Source organism: Amia ocellicauda, chromosome 8 (genome assembly GCF_036373705.1).
Source record: "Amia ocellicauda isolate fAmiCal2 chromosome 8, fAmiCal2.hap1, whole genome shotgun sequence".
NCBI classification, from domain to species: Eukaryota; Metazoa; Chordata; class Actinopteri; order Amiiformes; family Amiidae; genus Amia; species Amia ocellicauda.
The window spans coordinates 36,341,728-36,359,074 of NC_089857.1; the positions used below are offsets into that span (position 1 = coordinate 36,341,728).

Genomic DNA, 17,347 nt, shown 5'->3' on the forward strand with positions numbered 1-17,347 from the left:
TCTATATCCATTCCAGTCAAATCTAAGAGTCTTTGAACACCGTCCTCCGGAGGGGTTGGACAGTCCACCACCACCGTACGGAAGCACACCTCTGGAGCCGGCGGTGGTGGAGGCTTGAGGAGGCGACGGCGGCCGGCCGGGTATCAGTGGAGGGTTCCCATGGCAACTACTGAGCTCAGTTGCCAAGTGATGTTCACTTCCATTGATATTCAGAAATGTTTGCAAGAGGTTATGGGGAGGCTGTTTCTAATCAATGCGACAAAGCAGGCAACTTTTCTCAAACGGTAAAACTGTCAGGTTCTGATGTGCAGGCAGACCCAATGTAAACCATGGAGTTCTCTCACTGCTGGAGCTTTGGTGAACTCTGGGCCAGTTAGGCTACATGTTTAATGGAAACTACAACCTGTTAACAGAGCTTTTCAGGTACAAAGTATGTGGGATGAACACATTTTTTCTTTAATCATCCGTATAATTGTGAAAGCTCAATATGTTAGGTATTCCCTGGATGCTCTTATGCTTTATAGATGATGGGCAATATAAACGTGCTCAGGCAGAAAGAAGATCTGTCCCTCAGGCAGTCTGCTATTTGGATCTGCTCCCTGTTCCACTGCCTCAGACCTGGAGGTAAATGAGGAAAAACCCATAACTGTGGGGGCTGCCTGGGGCTGTAGGATGCAGACCCTCACAACCGGTTAATCAGAACCCACTGTGCTTGATATGTGCAAGTTATTTAAATATTAATAATTAATGTACTTTATATAATATACTCCATATACTTTTCCTGAAAAGGTAATAGTAAAATGTCTATATATGTGTGTGCATATTTATGTATGTGTGTGTATATATATATACACTCACCTAAAGGATTATTAGGAACACCTGTTCAATTTCTCATTAATGCAATTATCTCACCAACCAATCACATGGCAGTTGCTTCAATGCATTTAGGGGTGTGGTCCTGGTCAAGACAATCTCCTGAACTCCAAACTGAATGTCTGAATGGGAAAGAAAGGTGATTTAAGCAATTTTGAGCGTGGCATGGTTGTTGGTGCCAGACGGGCCGGTCTGAGTATTTCACAATCTGCTCAGTTACTGGGATTTTCACGCACAACCATTTCTAGGGTTTACAAAGAATGGTGTGAAAAGGGAAAAACATCCAGTATGCGGCAGTCCTGTGGGCGAAAATGCCTTGTTGATGCTAGAGGTCAGAGGAGAATGGGCCGACTGATTCAAGCTGATAGAAGAGCAACTTTGACTGAAATAACCACTCGTTACAACCGAGGTATGCAGCAAAGCATACGTACAACCTTGAGGCGGATGGGCTACAACAGCAGAAGACTCCACCGGGTACCACTCATCTCCACTACAAATAGGAAAAAGAGGCTACAATTTGCACAAGCTCACCAAAATTGGACAGTTGAAGACTGGAAAAATGTTGCCTGGTCTGATGAGTCTCGATTTCTGTTGAGACATTCAGATGGTAGAGTCAGAATTTGGCGTAAACAGAATGAGAACATGGATCCATCATGCCTTGTTACCACTGTGCAGGCTGGTGGTGGTGGTGTAATGGTGTGGGGGATGTTTTCTGGGCACACTTTAGGCCCCTTAGTGCCAATTGGGCATCGTTTAAATGCCACGGCCTACCTGAGCATTGTTTCTGACCATGTCCATCCCTTTATGACCACCATGTACCCATCCTCTGATGGCTACTTCCAGCAGGATAATGCACCATGTCACAAAGGTCGACTCATTTCAAATTGGTTTCTTGAACATGACAATGAGTTCACTGTACTAAACTGGCCCCCACAGTCACCAGATGTCAACCCAATAGAGCATCTTTGGGATGTGGTGGAACGGGAGCTTCGTGCCCTGGATGTGCATCCCACAAATCTCCATCAACTGCAAGATGCTATCCTATCAATATGGGCCAACATTTCTAAAGAATGCTTTCAGCACCTTGTTGAATCGATGCCACGTAGAATTAAGGCAGTTCTGAAGGCGAAAGGGGGTCAAACACAGTATTAGTATGGTGTTCCTAATAATCCTTTAGGTGAGTGTATATATATATATATATATATATATATATATATATATATATATATATATATATATATATATAAACATGCACATGATTACACCACATATAAAGCTAGAATAGGGCAATTTTATTAATTTAAGTAACTCATATTTTCACATATCCCTCCTCCCCACCAAGAAAAAAGCTGGACTAAATTGGAATAGTAAATTAACAAAAACAAAATAATAATAATAAAAATAAAAATAAAAATAAAAATAAATCTGTAGTGTTGTAATATTACCAAACTGCCACATGATGTCACTCAAGCTACTCTTATGAAGAGCTCATATCAGATACACTGACAAATACTTACTCATTTATCTTCATTCACTTGTTTGCCTGTGTTGCTGTATTTCTTTTGAACTGTCCCTTTCTCAAAGGTTAACTTTCTGAGTATCAATTGAAAATAACATCAATTTGTAAAATTGTTAAAACAAAAAGGAAATGCATTCAAGTTCACAAACTAGTTATCCAATATTGCTGAATTCACGCAGCACCGTTCACCACTTGGTGGCCGATCCCACAGACGTGATGTAGAGCCAGACTTATCAGGTTTGTGAGGGAATTACTTTGCAGTTCATTGGACTGTAAAGTGCTTGACAGCAAGTCTGGGAGTTGTGTTGTTGGTGGGACAGCGGTGCCAAACGGCGGTCGGCCACAGGCACTAGGCAGCGGCAGACTAACAGTGCCCAAGTCATGGGCCCACTTCACAGCGCGGGAGGTCAGGGCCCTGCCTCAGTCAGGCATCTTTGTTAAAGCGCTGGGGGCTCCATCAGGCCTATCTTGCAGGGGTGTTGGCAGCTCTTGTCGTTTTTAGCCGGTCAGTGGGCAAATCTAATGAACTGCCAGCCTTTGAGGGGAAGGGCTGATGGGGGATTTCAATTTAGTTATTGAGAGATCTGTTACTGCTTACAGTCATGCGTTTTTTATATTGATATTTTGAGTTGCTTACTAGCGTGAGGCAGCTCCTCCAGTACCAAGCATTCAGTCAAGGCTGATATGGAAGGACGTTCATTGGGGGTTAACCATTTATTTTTATTCTAGGGTACTGGTGATATACTTTGCTTTGCATCTTTCAATTAGCAACCCTCCCTGACAGTAACTACTGTTGTTTTAATTGCATTATAAATACATCAAACACTTCAATCTAAAAGGAAGCATAAAATAAATAATCTAATGTACATTTGTATATGTACACAGGTGTGTATGCTGTAATGTGTACGGCTGTGAGGGCTCTTTAAAGTAGTGTCAATCCATGATTCTAGAATGCATTACATGAAGAATGAAGGTTTTCTGGCCTGTAGTTTGTTTTCTCCAGGTTACAGTTACAGGGTCTCAACTTCGACACAGTAACGACCTCTTCTGTTCAATTTACTTACACTGAATATGCTTAGAATTTTAAACGCTCATTTTTGTCAAGGCCTAAAAACTCTGCTGTCATTTGTAGAGCGTATTTTGTTTACCTAATAATATTGCTGAAGATCTAGAACATGGCACTATGTTGCTCATCAAGGTGTAAAAAATGCACAAACCGCTCATTTAATGGATAATGAAAGACGTCTTCATGCGATATAATTTTTCAGGGTTATATCATTTTTCATTTTGAGAACTGGATGTATTCCAAACACAAGACGATAGCCAGCGATGCTTTGCAGACACTTTATTACACAAATTACATTATTACTTAAAATAGTGTTCTGACCGTTAAAATTCAGTATTTCACAATAAATATCAGACATCTCAGCATCACATCAGATAGGAAAAATTGTAAATACAGTTTTAGATACAGAATAATTATATCTCTCTTTTTCCTTTCAATGAATGAGATAAAATTTAAATTAAAATACAAGAGACAAATTAGCAGCTCTCTTTTTCGTGTGGCACATTTTAGTTTTAGGTACTGCAGAAGGCTGAATACTTAATTGAAAAGGCACAAATGTACAGATAAATTTTGTCTACCAAAGTACTGTACTGAGAATTAAAACAAAAACTTTGTTTGGCTGATTAATGGTTGGAAGATATTTTTAGTTCAAGAGTAACAAAAATAAATGACCCCCCCACCCCCACCTCTTCTCTTTCTCCCACTAGTTAAGTTATCTATAGATTTATCCTTTGCTGCACCAGGTTTTAAAATCTGGTCCCATTTATATAAATTAATTAAAATGGCAGTCATACCTCTCTGGAAATATCTGTATATATCATTTTGCACCAGTAAATAAAAGAATGGCAGCCAATAAAGACAATTACAATTACTAGTAAAATACATCCTGAACACATGAGCAACAGGTCAGTCGGCACTCTTCGTGATCACTGAGTCAGGGGTCCTAGGATGACGAAGAGGCAGGGGGAGGAGGAGGAGGCGGCGGTGGAGCAGAGTACTCCTCTGTCTCTGAGTCTGTGGCGTCTTCGTCATCTTTCTCTTGGTCGCTGCCCTCCGTGCTCAGTCGGTCGAAGCCTTTCCTGCTGTAGCCTTTGTGACTGGCAAAGAAGTTCCCCAGATTGAGCCCACCACCCGTCTTTCCTAAAAAAGGGAGAATGGGCATCACTTTATGACTTAGAATTCTCAAACCTCCATTTCCATTTTATGTTAATTTTTATAAAGAATAAAGACGAAATCCTAACTGTCCATTTGGAAGGGATAGGCAACAGCAAACGTGACATTTCAAACACCTTTCCCTCTGTGACAACCCAGTTATCCTCGGTTAATACATTATCACTTGTGAATACCACCATCTGCTAGGTATCATGTCCCTGATTATATGAAAGTCAACGAGGACAAGTTCCCATTACTAAAGAGTGTGACAGAAGCTGGAGAGATATAAAATAAAGTTTATTACTCTTATCTATAATGTCTTTAAGTGCTCACTTAAGATTGCCTCCATGTCATGTGACACATTCCAGTTACTTAGAAACTGGATGTCTGCTCTGAACCTACACTGCAATCATCTTTAGACAGACAATAAACACCAGGCATGTTTCCCTCAAACATCACTGTGAATGTTCTCTTTTAATACAAAACAAACTCAATTAAAGGCACTAAAACATCTATACATTTCAGTATAATAGAGACAAAACATGCTGTGCTGGAGAACACGGCAAACAGATTCCCAATCCATGCTCCCATCAGTTACTATACTGATAAAATGCGAAAATTGTTATCAAAATATTCCAAGAGATAATACAGAGCCTGAAGCTAAAAATACTTCTTTCAGTTGCTGCAGAAAAGGAAACTTGGCACCAGTGACAATAAAGGAAGCAGAAAATACTCTTTACTGCCGAACGAAGGACAGAAGAGTGTCCTTCCATACTGAACAATCCTGCCCATAGGTTTGAATGATAATTTATGTTTTTGATATAGTACGCTGCAGTCATTCGGTCTAGTCATTGTTATTTGATATTGAGAACCCTGAGCACTGTCACATCCAGCCCTTTTAGAAGTGATGTTAGATTAAGCTGTTTCCCCCACACTGCCAGATATATGAAGGATCTGAAGGTGATCTTTTCAATGGTACATTAATGATAATGTATTCCATGTAGTGAAAAATTCACAACTGCTGCTTAATGATTAAAATGACATGCAGTGTCTGCTAGATTGCCATGTGCTGTGCTAGGTCAATTATTTTTATAATAGCCAAGGTGTTTTTTCAGGGATTGTGTGTTACTGTCATTTATCTCACTTACCTCTAAGTTTTCCCAAGATTCCTCCAGATGAGCTGGATTCCAGTTTACTTTCAGCATCTTCTAAGAAATAAAGCAGGTTAAACATTAACTGCATTGGAAGCACTGCTTTACAATAGTAAACACTTAAGAGTACACCGGAAATCCTTAAAAAGGTTAGAAATGCTGTCTTTGTATATTTAGCATTTTTTCATGCTTTCCTAATGACTCATTCAATATTTTAGGGGAATGTTTTCGGTTTCAGTTCAGTTCTTTTTTTTCAGTAATTAACACTAGAACCGCCATAGACGTTTTTTTTGTGTGCGAATTTTGCACTGCAAATGTAAATATCTCTGCGCGTGTGAATTACTCCCACATATCCATTCTTAAATATTACTAAATATTTGAATTAAATACATATACGGCATTTCAGCTATAAACTCCTCAAAATTAATAAGTTATAAACACTTTCTTCTCCAACAGATGGACCTGCAGTTTATGCAGTAGGCTATACTGAATATAATAGACGACAATCTGGGCATTGTAATAACATCAGTCATTGTGAAAGAGTGATAATTGTATTGATTGTTCAAACACGTGATTTTCTACACATCATATATTCATATATTATTATTATTTACATGATCAGATTTGCACCTGCTACAGCTCTCATCTGTCTGTCCTGACCGGCTCAGAAAGTTTGACTTTCCTTTGCAATTCAAACTTGATCACGTTGCAAACCCAGATCTCTGGATCAATGCTTGATCATGTCTGCTAATTCTTTTGTATTAGATGTAGGGCACCGTAGTGTTGAAAAGCTCATTTTCTGCATTGTAATAGGCAGACAGAGCCATTTCAAAGCGCTTTCACATTGCATAATAGTTCATATTTCAGCTTCATGTAATTTTTATGACTGGTTATTTATGTTTTAGAATTGTGTATGTCTGTTAAGATATGTGCATACCGATGTATACATAGCTTCTTGCGTAAAGTTTATTGTATTATTCGTTTTTTCATGTTTATGTATTTGCGCTTGTTTAGAAAAAAATTGAAAAACTTTTCAATGTAAATGTAGTGTTTCTGCACTGAAAATGTTATGTGATGTTCATATGTAAATCTATTACATTAAATCCAACTCTTTGTTTTTCATTTTCGTCACACAGTTGTTTCATAAAGGAGCTGCACATTATGCGGGTATGGCAGATTGTGTAGTACGAAAAGTCGGTGGTTCTAGTGTTAAAGGAGGCAGACACGTGCCTCCAAAAGCAGATGAATGAACGCATACGTTAACACCGATGGGCGATTTTGAACACTGTAGGGCAGTAATGAAAATTACAGGTTAAGTACCTCCATACATCCTTTTCTTTTTCCATTGTATGAAAACGGCAATGGATATTACAACCACGAGAGGAATGAGCAGCAAGGAGGTAATGATGGCGGGTGACACCCCCTCGGTGCTCTGCTTCAGTGCGGTCTTCGTCTTTTGCTCCGGCAGCGCCACCTGCTCTTGAGGCTTTGGTTTGGCAAGGCCTTGTGTCTGTGTTTTGAGGTGGGGTTGCAAATTTGTTTCTAAAAACGTCTCTGTTTCTGCAATAAATGAATAAATAAAACTCAGCTGATCCATGTACAAATTCTACAATGTGTTCTTATAACAAGTAAATATTTGAAGAACTCTCACGCCAATCCAATACGTGCTTTTCATCGCCAAAGTATCTGAAAGGTGTTATGGTTCACTAACAGAGCATGTAGCCTGAAACAGAGTAGGTAACGTCTACCAATAGGCTGCTTTGAAATCGAATGCCAACTAGAAGCTTAAAAGCGGGTTGACATTATTGTATGCCGACTATCAAGTTTTCACTCTATATAATTCAGTACTTTCTTCAGTAACACTATCTTTCCATCATGTACAAAATAAAATCACACGAATTGGAGGAAAATACTACCTAACTACTCTTCTGTATTTTGTGATCAACACAGAGCAAAAGTGCATCTGAGCCTAGTGTGCTTATTGTCAATACGTATCCCAATGTAAATCGTTAATGCAGAAAACTGCATGTAATAAAAGCTTGGCACCAGATTGAATTTCATTATTGTGAAAAGGAATTTCAGACGGTACATGCCACAACAAAAGCGTTTTTTTATCACACTGTACTGGAAGACTAGGATTATTGCCAAGAAAGCACAAAATGTCTGAAGAGTAAAGTAAGATCCTACCTTCGATTTCATGAACTTCAATTCCACCCTTTTTTACCGAGCGATGTTCGGCTTCTGAAATGCATTACAAAAAAATAGATATCTATATTGAAATGTTTGAGGTGCCTTTTCTGGTAAATGAAAAATGTATGTACCGTGTGCTTTGCTTGTGACACTGCAGGATGGGAACAACATAGCAGTACCACAATTTAATTCCCTTTAACAGATTTAATGTAGAACTACAGCATTTCTCATTTCAAAAGTTCTTCACCCGGTATATGTAAAATGCTCATTTTTGATGCATTTAGTTTTTTTAAAATATCTTAAATAAGAAGCATGGGGGTGTTCAGTTATTTTCCAGACAGTGCTGAATGAGACTATTAAACATAGATGTCTTTCAGTTAAGGATTAAATATTTGCTTACAATAAAAGTAATGAATTAAATAAATCAATATTAGCAAAGCTTGGCAGGAATCCTTTTGGGTTTGGTTTTTGGAAAACTGAATAGGAAAGCCACATTTGAACAACATCTGCCAATCTTTGTTATATCAAAGTGGAATGTCACCTAAAATCAGAATGCTTATATCAGATGTGATATGGGGGCCTGTGGCATTATTCTTCTGACATTTCGGTTCTTAACACTGCTCCTATTTTCACTGAATACATCACTCATGGGATGTACAATGCTGTCACATGTCACTTTATTGATGGCATAACATCCTTTTCTTCAATTTCAACACCAGGGCCGTATTACATAGAGGTTACATTCTTGATAGAGTGTACTAAATGTTTCTGGTTTCTGGTCACTTTGATATTACTTAGTGATTCTATAAAATAGTTCCAGACAGGAAGAAATTCTGCACCCAAAGCAGGAATCTTTATTGATGGTATCTAATTATAGTGAAAGAAGTTATCTTGCGAGGTAATGGGGAAACGCTTAACACTCTGGAAATGATCATCAATATGCGAGTCAGTTTACACCATTAACAAGGAAGATTAATTGAAAATGCAGAAAATCTTATTGGTTTCAGGTGAATAGTCTATATAACACTATATCATATGCCATATCTATAAAACAAAGTTCCTCAATAAACCATGGGATTTTATTACAGCTCCACAACAATTGAAATCTTACAACATTACAACACATATATGGCACATCAATGACTGATGAACAAAATAAAATAAAACCCACTATAAGAGTTATATTTTGATTACTGCTACTGACAATTAATCAATCCTAGCATGAATGTTCATATGATTACACATTTACCATGAGATTCAAAAAATGTTAAGGGGATTTTGAGCTGTGTGAATTCATAATGACAATATTTCATTATTATTATTACTTCCAGTACAAAAAGAAAATCAATGTGAATATTGTAGAACCAGAACCTAAATCGGTAAGAATGTATGCAGTTTGATGTTCTAATTAAAAGCTATCCTACAAAACACTGAAGGAAAAATAAACTAAATGTCCTAGCACTGGGTTGTGTTCAGTGAACACTGAGCATACAGCTGACTAACTAACCATCCTTCATGTTTATCAGATAATGTTATTCTGTCAGAATGCTTCAAATAATGTTGGGCCAGGCTTTTCTCTATTTACACCATCTGGAGTTTCTCCTGTTCATCTGAATTTCCCTACTTTCAAGCCGAGCAATATTTGTTTTTGGTTTTTAACTCTTCGTTTAACTTGTTTCGCATTCAAGCTGTGCCATATTTGCAGCCTCTGTCGAAATCGAATTGCAATCTGATCAAACACCTTATAGAAGCACATTCCCTTCTTAAAGAATCCTTTACTTCAGCGGCCTGTAAATTAGCTTGCTTTACTGTAAGATCGTAAGCAAAGTGAAATGAGAAGAGTCCCTGCTGTATAGTGTCCTACAAGGAAGGTAAAGGTATATACAGATGTGGATGACCTGGAAGATTATTTCAAAAACACACTTACGCTCTGAAGACACAAATTTAATCACTGTGTCTGTAGTTGCATCTCCAACAAAAACAGTTCCGTCTCTGGACACAACAATGTCGTGTGGCATTTTAAACTCCTGTGTAAAACAAAAAAATAATTTAATTATCCTCCATTGTTGCAGACAATCATAAGGAGCCGAGCAGACGAGATTAGATAAAAGAAAGCATTTGCCCTCCTCCTCGCCCTGTACCAAGCTGGAATATACAGTGCAATAGGTCAATAGCACATTCTTCCATTACATCCCAAGAAAAAGACAGCTGTATAGCTATAGATTATGCAGCACGTTCTCAAAAGTACACTTTACAAATGATCTATCTTTAGTGTATGAAAGTCTTCACACTCTTAAATTACTAGTAAATGTATCCTTTTGCTTCAAACCAAATTGTGGGAATGCTGCTGTATTTGGATGAGTTATTATTAATAATTACCCTGCACTGGGCAACTTACAGATTTCCAGAGAATCATTTTCAAAACATAACAGATGTAGTAAATACAATCAATACAAATCAAGAAACATCCTAGTACAAATGAGCTAACAAGTGCAAACATAACTGAGGTCGGTATGTGCTAAGGGTGGGGTAGGCATAGAAATGACAGTAAAAATATACAACATTGGATTCAAGTCACATGATTGTAAAGGCCAATCTAAACCTTTGTTCCCTTCCTTTTCTGTGTGTTGTTGACTTGGCTTTTATCTGTGCTTTAATATGTCCCATGAATCAAGACATCTAGGCGTCACTTCAGCCAGGAATATGTCATCATTTTCTGCATTGTGGTTTCCTGACCTATATTACAGTGCATACAGTATTCATTACTTTGCATAGTTAATGCAAGTATGCTATTGCCTGTAGTGGGCAGGAAGGTTTCTGTGTCTATGGCACACTATTTTTAAAGTTTTGTTTTTTTGTAAGTATTATGCACACATCAAAAAATACATGGATCAGCAAAGCCAGAAAAATTGCCTTAAGGATGAAGATGACTGAAAAACATTAAATTAAAAACAATTCTTGAAGTCGATGGACAAAAAACATGTTTCAGTAACCAGTAACTAGTCTTCTTGAGTGTATTTAAAAAATACTTTGAAAAACAGAAAGCAACATTCTTGCCAAATTGGAATAGGGAAACCATACATGCAATAGTACTGTTTAAGTTCTGTATTAAAGGAATATAGTATTGTAAGTCTTTTAACCCACACAAATAATTACATAAGTATTAACTGTGTGCACAGACAGCAGGTCTCATATAATGCCTTAATCAAATGGTTTGGTATAACACAGAGGTTATGGGAGAGTTTGGAGAGTATATATCAAGCTTAGATGGCACTGTCTCACTCCTTAGGAGAAATGTCCTCTATAACAGGGTTCCCCATCTCTGGTCCACAATAGCTGCAGTCCAACAACCTTCACGGCTCATCAGACCTAGTGTAATGGTTTTGATTGGTTCAATTAAACAAACACTTAGGTCAGTTTGGTACTTAAGAACACAGATAGAATAAAAACCACAGGTTGGTCCCAGTACCCATGAAGCACTGGAGCTGAAGACCCCTGCTCTGTTACATCCCTTGGTGAATGCTCCTCTGATTTGGCATTGAAACTGCTCTCATGGTTGGGAAGAAGGCTACGGAAACTTGGGCTTTCAACAGGGTTTAGCCAGAAAAGTAGCCAGCAAAGTTTGTACTAAGGTAAGTTAAAAGTCTAATGGCAATGAATAGGAACAGTACATTCTTACAATACCATTCTCAAAACTGAGATTAAAAACTATATATATATTGAAAATGAAATATATACATATATATATGAAATAAATATTTTACTTACTTGTGTTTCTGGGCTAAAGGTATCTAGAATTTCTCGAGTTGAATAATTAATCACAAAACCTTTCACTGGAGCAGATTTGCCAAAGGCCGACTCTCCATTGACTGCATATATTAAGCCACCTACAACAACACAAATTGACATGATATGATTTATGTGTGTGTGTATGGATTATATATATATATATATATATATATATATATATATATACATACATACATACATACATACACACACACTGAGTTTACATAGAAGTAAAAAAAATCTAAAAGGTTAAACTAAACTAAAATGTTTTAAGAAAGCTTGTTATTCACATTTCAATTTTATTTGTATTAATCCTGGTGCTGAACAGTGCACAGGGCTGGGCTATGAAGGCCTTACATTTTAAAAAGCCAGAGGCAATAATTAAATATTAAGAAAGGAGTACTTTTGAGCAAGCTAAGATAGGATAAAACATGACTTGTACACACCATTCTCGGGAGCATAGGAGACAGCAAACACCTCCCCTCCAAACTCGTCTTTCTTTATTTCCTTTACAAATTCTCCGGATTCTGCGAGAAAGCACTGTATCCGACCGTTCTCCCGGTCAGCCACGCAGAGCTCCCGCCGGTCGGGCACGAAGGCCAGGCTGTGAGGGATATTAAAGTGGACTGGCTTCCGTTTGTCTTGAGATCCTGAAGTGAAAGGAATAGGAACAGTTACTCCACGGTTAGAATGGCTGTTTTACAGATCACAATGGAGACGACCGTTTGTACTGCACTGTACAGTAATGGTTTCTGAGTTCTCCATAAGTGAGGGGAAATATTAACCCTGGACTACTGCACTTGTGAGATCTATTGTGGTGTTTAATTAGCGATGTGGACTGAGCTGATAAAAATAATAATGTATCAATAAAATTTTGCACCTGCTCCCCAGTGCATCAGGTATTTGCCCTCCGGTGAATATTTGATAATTCTGGAGTTGCAGTAGCCATCGGACACATAAACGTTTCCAGACACAGGGTCCACAGCCACATCAGTGGGCTGGCAGAAGTGGCGTGTGTCACTGCCTGGCTGGAACGCCTGTCCCAAGACCATCAATGGTTCATCGTCTCTACCGTTCCCCAGTTTGAATACCTGAAATGAGACAAAAGTCATGATGACGTACGTGATGGAAATTAATAAAACGTGTTAACAAAAAAGGTAATTAGTTCTGCAATGTTAAATCGAACATTAAAGCGTATTTCACTTCAGGTGACACTATAGCTGCCAGCCCATGAACAGTTGTTGTAGGAGGAAGTGAAACAAATATTCGTTTACCTGATGAAGTGCCACATCTGTGACCCAGTAGTTGTTGTTTTTGTCTGTCGATATACCATGTGGCAAATAGAAGCTGCAAAAAAAGAACATTTTTTAAGAATGCACACGGCAGTACTGGGAAACAGAAGCCCCTTCTAAAGAAGACAATCACTTACATATTCCTTCCTGAAGCCTTGAGTACTTGTCCCTTAACCGGATCCACCACAAGAATGGTAGACTGCTGAATAGGACCCAGCTCTTGTTGCTGGTAGATACGCTGGTTGTCAAAAGAACTAAAAAATTTAAAAAAATCACCATTAAAATTGGCAGAAATAATTAATCAGAAATTCAATATTTCTCATAAACTAAAATTACAATTCAGAAGAATAAGAGAACTGTAAAAACACCCGGGGAACATGAAAAACTGTGCACAGACAGACGCCTGGGACTGGAATTCAATTGTGGACCCTGGGGCTGTAGGGCAACAGCAAAACCTGCTACTCCATTATTCTGCCTGTACAGACTATGATAAAACCAAAAATATGTTAACCAATATTTACAATTTCACACAGAATCATGCGTACACTTGGTGGAAAACACTATCTGTTCTTGATCCATTAAAAAAAAAGATGCCCCGAGCCTGAAATATTATTTTCCATATTTATTTCTGTTCTGTGCAATAGAAGGTTCTGTATGATATCGTGAATGGATTTTGACATAGAAATAAATACATAAATACACTTAATTAAAACCAAATACATCTGTGGCCTTTGAAAGACTACAGCAAACACTGATTAGTAAAATGCCTACCAATGTGTCACTTCCCTGATCTTTTGTCTTCTGGTGAATTCAGAGTAACAAGACACAGAGTACAATTCCCATAAGAGGTGTAAATAAATTACATCCTGATTAATGGAAAGGTGTGCAGTCCTTCCTCACACCATGCCCTTAAGCATTAATTTTATCTCTGTTTTTGCTTTCAAAGCAGAGTGGGTCCTTCTTGAAGCACTGATCCAAGGACGACTCAAATTGAAGTAAGCCCCTCGATGCACAGCTCATCAAATTAATTGAAGGAACCCAATTTCTAACAATAATGTTTTTCTCTCTCCATTAAAATGAACCGGTAATACACATTTATATGAGACTCCATTGTGTTGAATTATTATTAATAAACTACGTGTGGTCAGCAGAATTGAAATTGTAACCAGAAAATATTGAATTGCTTATACATTTAAAAAGTACTATTCTCATAAGGCAAAACCCATTGCTTCAATATACATTGTTTTCCATTTCACTTTGTATTTTAACACATTTAAGAGTGCAGCAGTCTAAGTCTAAGTAACTGCAAGCCCCACATTTATTTATCAAATATATTTTGATAGCTCTTTTAACACGACCACAGACCTTCCAAATGTGACAGGAACTGTGCTTTAAGATATTGACTCCCATCTCACATTTCATCACTTGGCGCATGCATTTGCAGATAAAATATCTCATCAAAATGGGAACAAGCCCACACTGTCACATGTACAAGAGGAGACACAGGCCGAGACGAGAGTTGTGTGAGTGGAGCTCTCCGGTTAGTATTAGAGTTCAGAGGCTAATTTAGGGAGTTGTTGACAAGGTTACAAAAGTGGTTGCTGGAAAAGACACAACAAAGGGACACAGACATGCATTGTAGACTGCGCCAGGATCCTCCTCTCTTTAACAGGAATAATGCAGCTCCCTGGACATATGTTGGATGCTCTTGGTGGTGTTTTGTAGGTCATCAACAAACACCAGGACGCATTCCAGGATGATAGAGTAAGAAACCGACAACAACTGATAGCCTCATTAACTAAAAGGAGGCCTCCTTGCTGTCAGAGTGGCACTGGTGACCTTGGACAAACTTCTCACTGATAAGAGTATTCGATGTACTCCTGTAAAAGCCCAGAATGATCTCCAGTATTTCTATGGGTTATTTTAGCATACGTGTGCATAAAAATAAAAAATAAAATCCAAGCATCCTGTATACAATACAATTATACAATTTTGAGTTGCATTGCCACTATCATTTACCATCCATACAGCTTAACCCAGGGCTGTCAAATTGCTCAGAGCTCAGAAGACTCTTTATATTTTCATGATATTATTTCTTCTTTCTTTGATACACATACATTTTGGTCCCCACATGCCTTTTATGCCCTAAAGTGTTATTTCTGGGTTCTGATCTATAAAGGTTTTTGTTAAGCTGTCCACATGAAAGCAGTCATACGAGTTGTGTAGGTCTAATTTCAATTGTTGGTGCACACAACAATTTATTAGACAATTTTAACATAGCCTTCTGGACAGACACTCATTCATTTTCCGAAGGGACGCGCTTCTACTTTGACAAGGTACAATCAATGCCATATTTTTAGTGATAACTGGCACCATCTCTCAAATATTACGTTTCACAACAACAGTGCTAAGAATATCCAGCTTTTTATATCCCTCCACACATAAACAACCTGAAGCCATCTGACCTATTGTGCTATTCTCACCACTCTACCAATCTACAAACCCCATGTGGAGTTCTCTCTGGTAGCCTGGCTGGCAAATTTGAATACCTCTCACTCAACCCATGTCCTAAATAGAAGACATCAGGAATGGCTATACATATTTCTATTATTGGGGAAGCAAGGAGTAAATTGCATGGGAATATTATGCACATGGATAACAGCAGACCAATGCAAGATTTAAACTGGGTAATAGCCAAAGTAGAGTTCTGTAATGACGCCATACCTAGGTGCAGTCATGTACAGACCTATATATATATATATATATATATATATATATATATATATACATATATATATATACACACACACACACACACACACACATATAAAGCCCTCAACGCAGGACTGAAAATTATTTAACCGTCTCTCTCACACACACACTGATGTGTACATAAACATTTGCAATATATATTATCAGAGTAAGTGTTTTAGGTAACCAATAAAATACCAATGGTTCAATTCAGATCAAAGTAGCTTTAAGAATGACAGAAGGACATGCAGTATCCAGTGCAAAACAAAAACACACCAGAAAGAAGACTCATTTGCATAAAATATAGAGACTGCATCCTCCCCCAGGCATTGCTTAGAATGTTTAAATAAAAGCTAAATTGAGGAAGATGTGACTGAGTTTAGAAGTATAATTAAGGAAATTAGTTATCCCTATCTTCCTAGTTTAGAAAATGTCTAATATTCACTTATCGTGTGCAGACAGCACATACAAATAATGTTGTTTGTTTGTTATCTGACACAGAGTTAAAAATAAGGTTTTATGCATTTTCTTATACAGAGATAGAATCTAATACACGGAGGAAAACATTTATTTCAAACAGATCATCTTATTTCAAACTGTCATAAAGACTAAGAAAAGTGTTATGAGGTATGAAACATCTTAAGATTCCCAAACAAGCGATTTAACTCACTTTACACCCCATCTGTGATCTCCTCTGTGGAAGATGACTAGATTATCATCCGAGTCCAGAGCCAATCCAGAAACCTGTCCGAGCTGGAGCTGAACTTCGGGCCAGTCTACCATTTCCACCAAATGGTAACCTGCAAAATAGGAAGGTGAAATTGAACAGAAATGATCAACTGAATTGTAAATAAGAAATCTGGGGCATTCAGTGTCCCCTCTCTGCAACACATGTGGACATTTCAGCATGACATGTTATTTCGGTCTTAAATGCTTGAATGCATTGCAGAGTTCAGTAAAATGGATTTCAGATTTCCATCCTATCGTTAAAAGGCAGAATAATTTGGTTTGTTGGTTTGAATCCAGCCATCTACATGAACTAACAAAATGGTTGCACATAAACCTGTGACAGTAGCAATCACTTTCCTATATGTGATTCAAAATTAGTTACAGGTACAGACATAAAAACATGTTAATTTGCGGATGTCAATCCAGAGTGGTTTATCTGGTAAGAGGCTTTGTCCTGGGATCTCTAGATGTGCTGTTCTGAGACTGTGGTTAGGAGTTTTATATGAGAGATGCAAAGCTGGAACTCCCATGTTTGGGTTGGAGGATTGGACTTTCAGGCAATGGTGATTTCTGCCACTGTACTGGTTGGGACTGTAGGACTGGGTTTTCAACAGTTTGTTATGGAAAGTAATGCTTCTGGCATACTGGCTTTAGGATGCAAACAAAGTAATGGATTGGTAGGGCACATATACACATATAGTACATGTTCACAAACACACGCGGGCAAACACACCAATATATACAGCATGTATATAATTATACACATACACTTGTATATAAATACATGCACTTATATAAATATGGATGCATGTATGCGTTTTCCACCACAAACAGG

The 17,347-nt window shown here is 37.9% G+C and overlaps 1 protein-coding gene across 9 annotated transcripts in view; it reads right to left on the minus strand.

The window, feature by feature from the left end:
• Positions 1-3,722: 3,722 nt before the first annotated feature.
• The window catches only part of pam (peptidylglycine alpha-amidating monooxygenase), an 81,122-nt gene continuing 67,497 nt past the window's right edge, over positions 3,723-17,347 (minus strand). For 4 of the 9 annotated variants that reach the window (XM_066711259.1, XM_066711266.1, XM_066711262.1 and 1 more), the window contains 11 exons: positions 16,454-16,583; positions 13,170-13,286; positions 13,015-13,087; positions 12,621-12,831; positions 12,187-12,390; positions 11,720-11,838; positions 9,879-9,978; positions 7,949-8,002; positions 7,082-7,321; positions 5,759-5,818; positions 3,723-4,598 (listed from right to left, as the gene is read on the minus strand). In XM_066711259.1, the coding sequence (XP_066567356.1) occupies positions 4,402-4,598; positions 5,759-5,818; positions 7,082-7,321; positions 7,949-8,002; positions 9,879-9,978; positions 11,720-11,838; positions 12,187-12,390; positions 12,621-12,831; positions 13,015-13,087; positions 13,170-13,286; positions 16,454-16,583 (1,505 nt within the window). In that variant the 3' untranslated portion in view covers positions 3,723-4,401. The remainder of the gene's footprint in view (positions 4,599-5,758; positions 5,819-7,081; positions 7,322-7,948; positions 8,003-9,878; positions 9,979-11,719; positions 11,839-12,186; positions 12,391-12,620; positions 12,832-13,014; positions 13,088-13,169; positions 13,287-16,453; positions 16,584-17,347) is intronic. The other 5 variants (XM_066711268.1, XM_066711263.1, XM_066711267.1 and 2 more) reach the window with 3 other exon arrangements.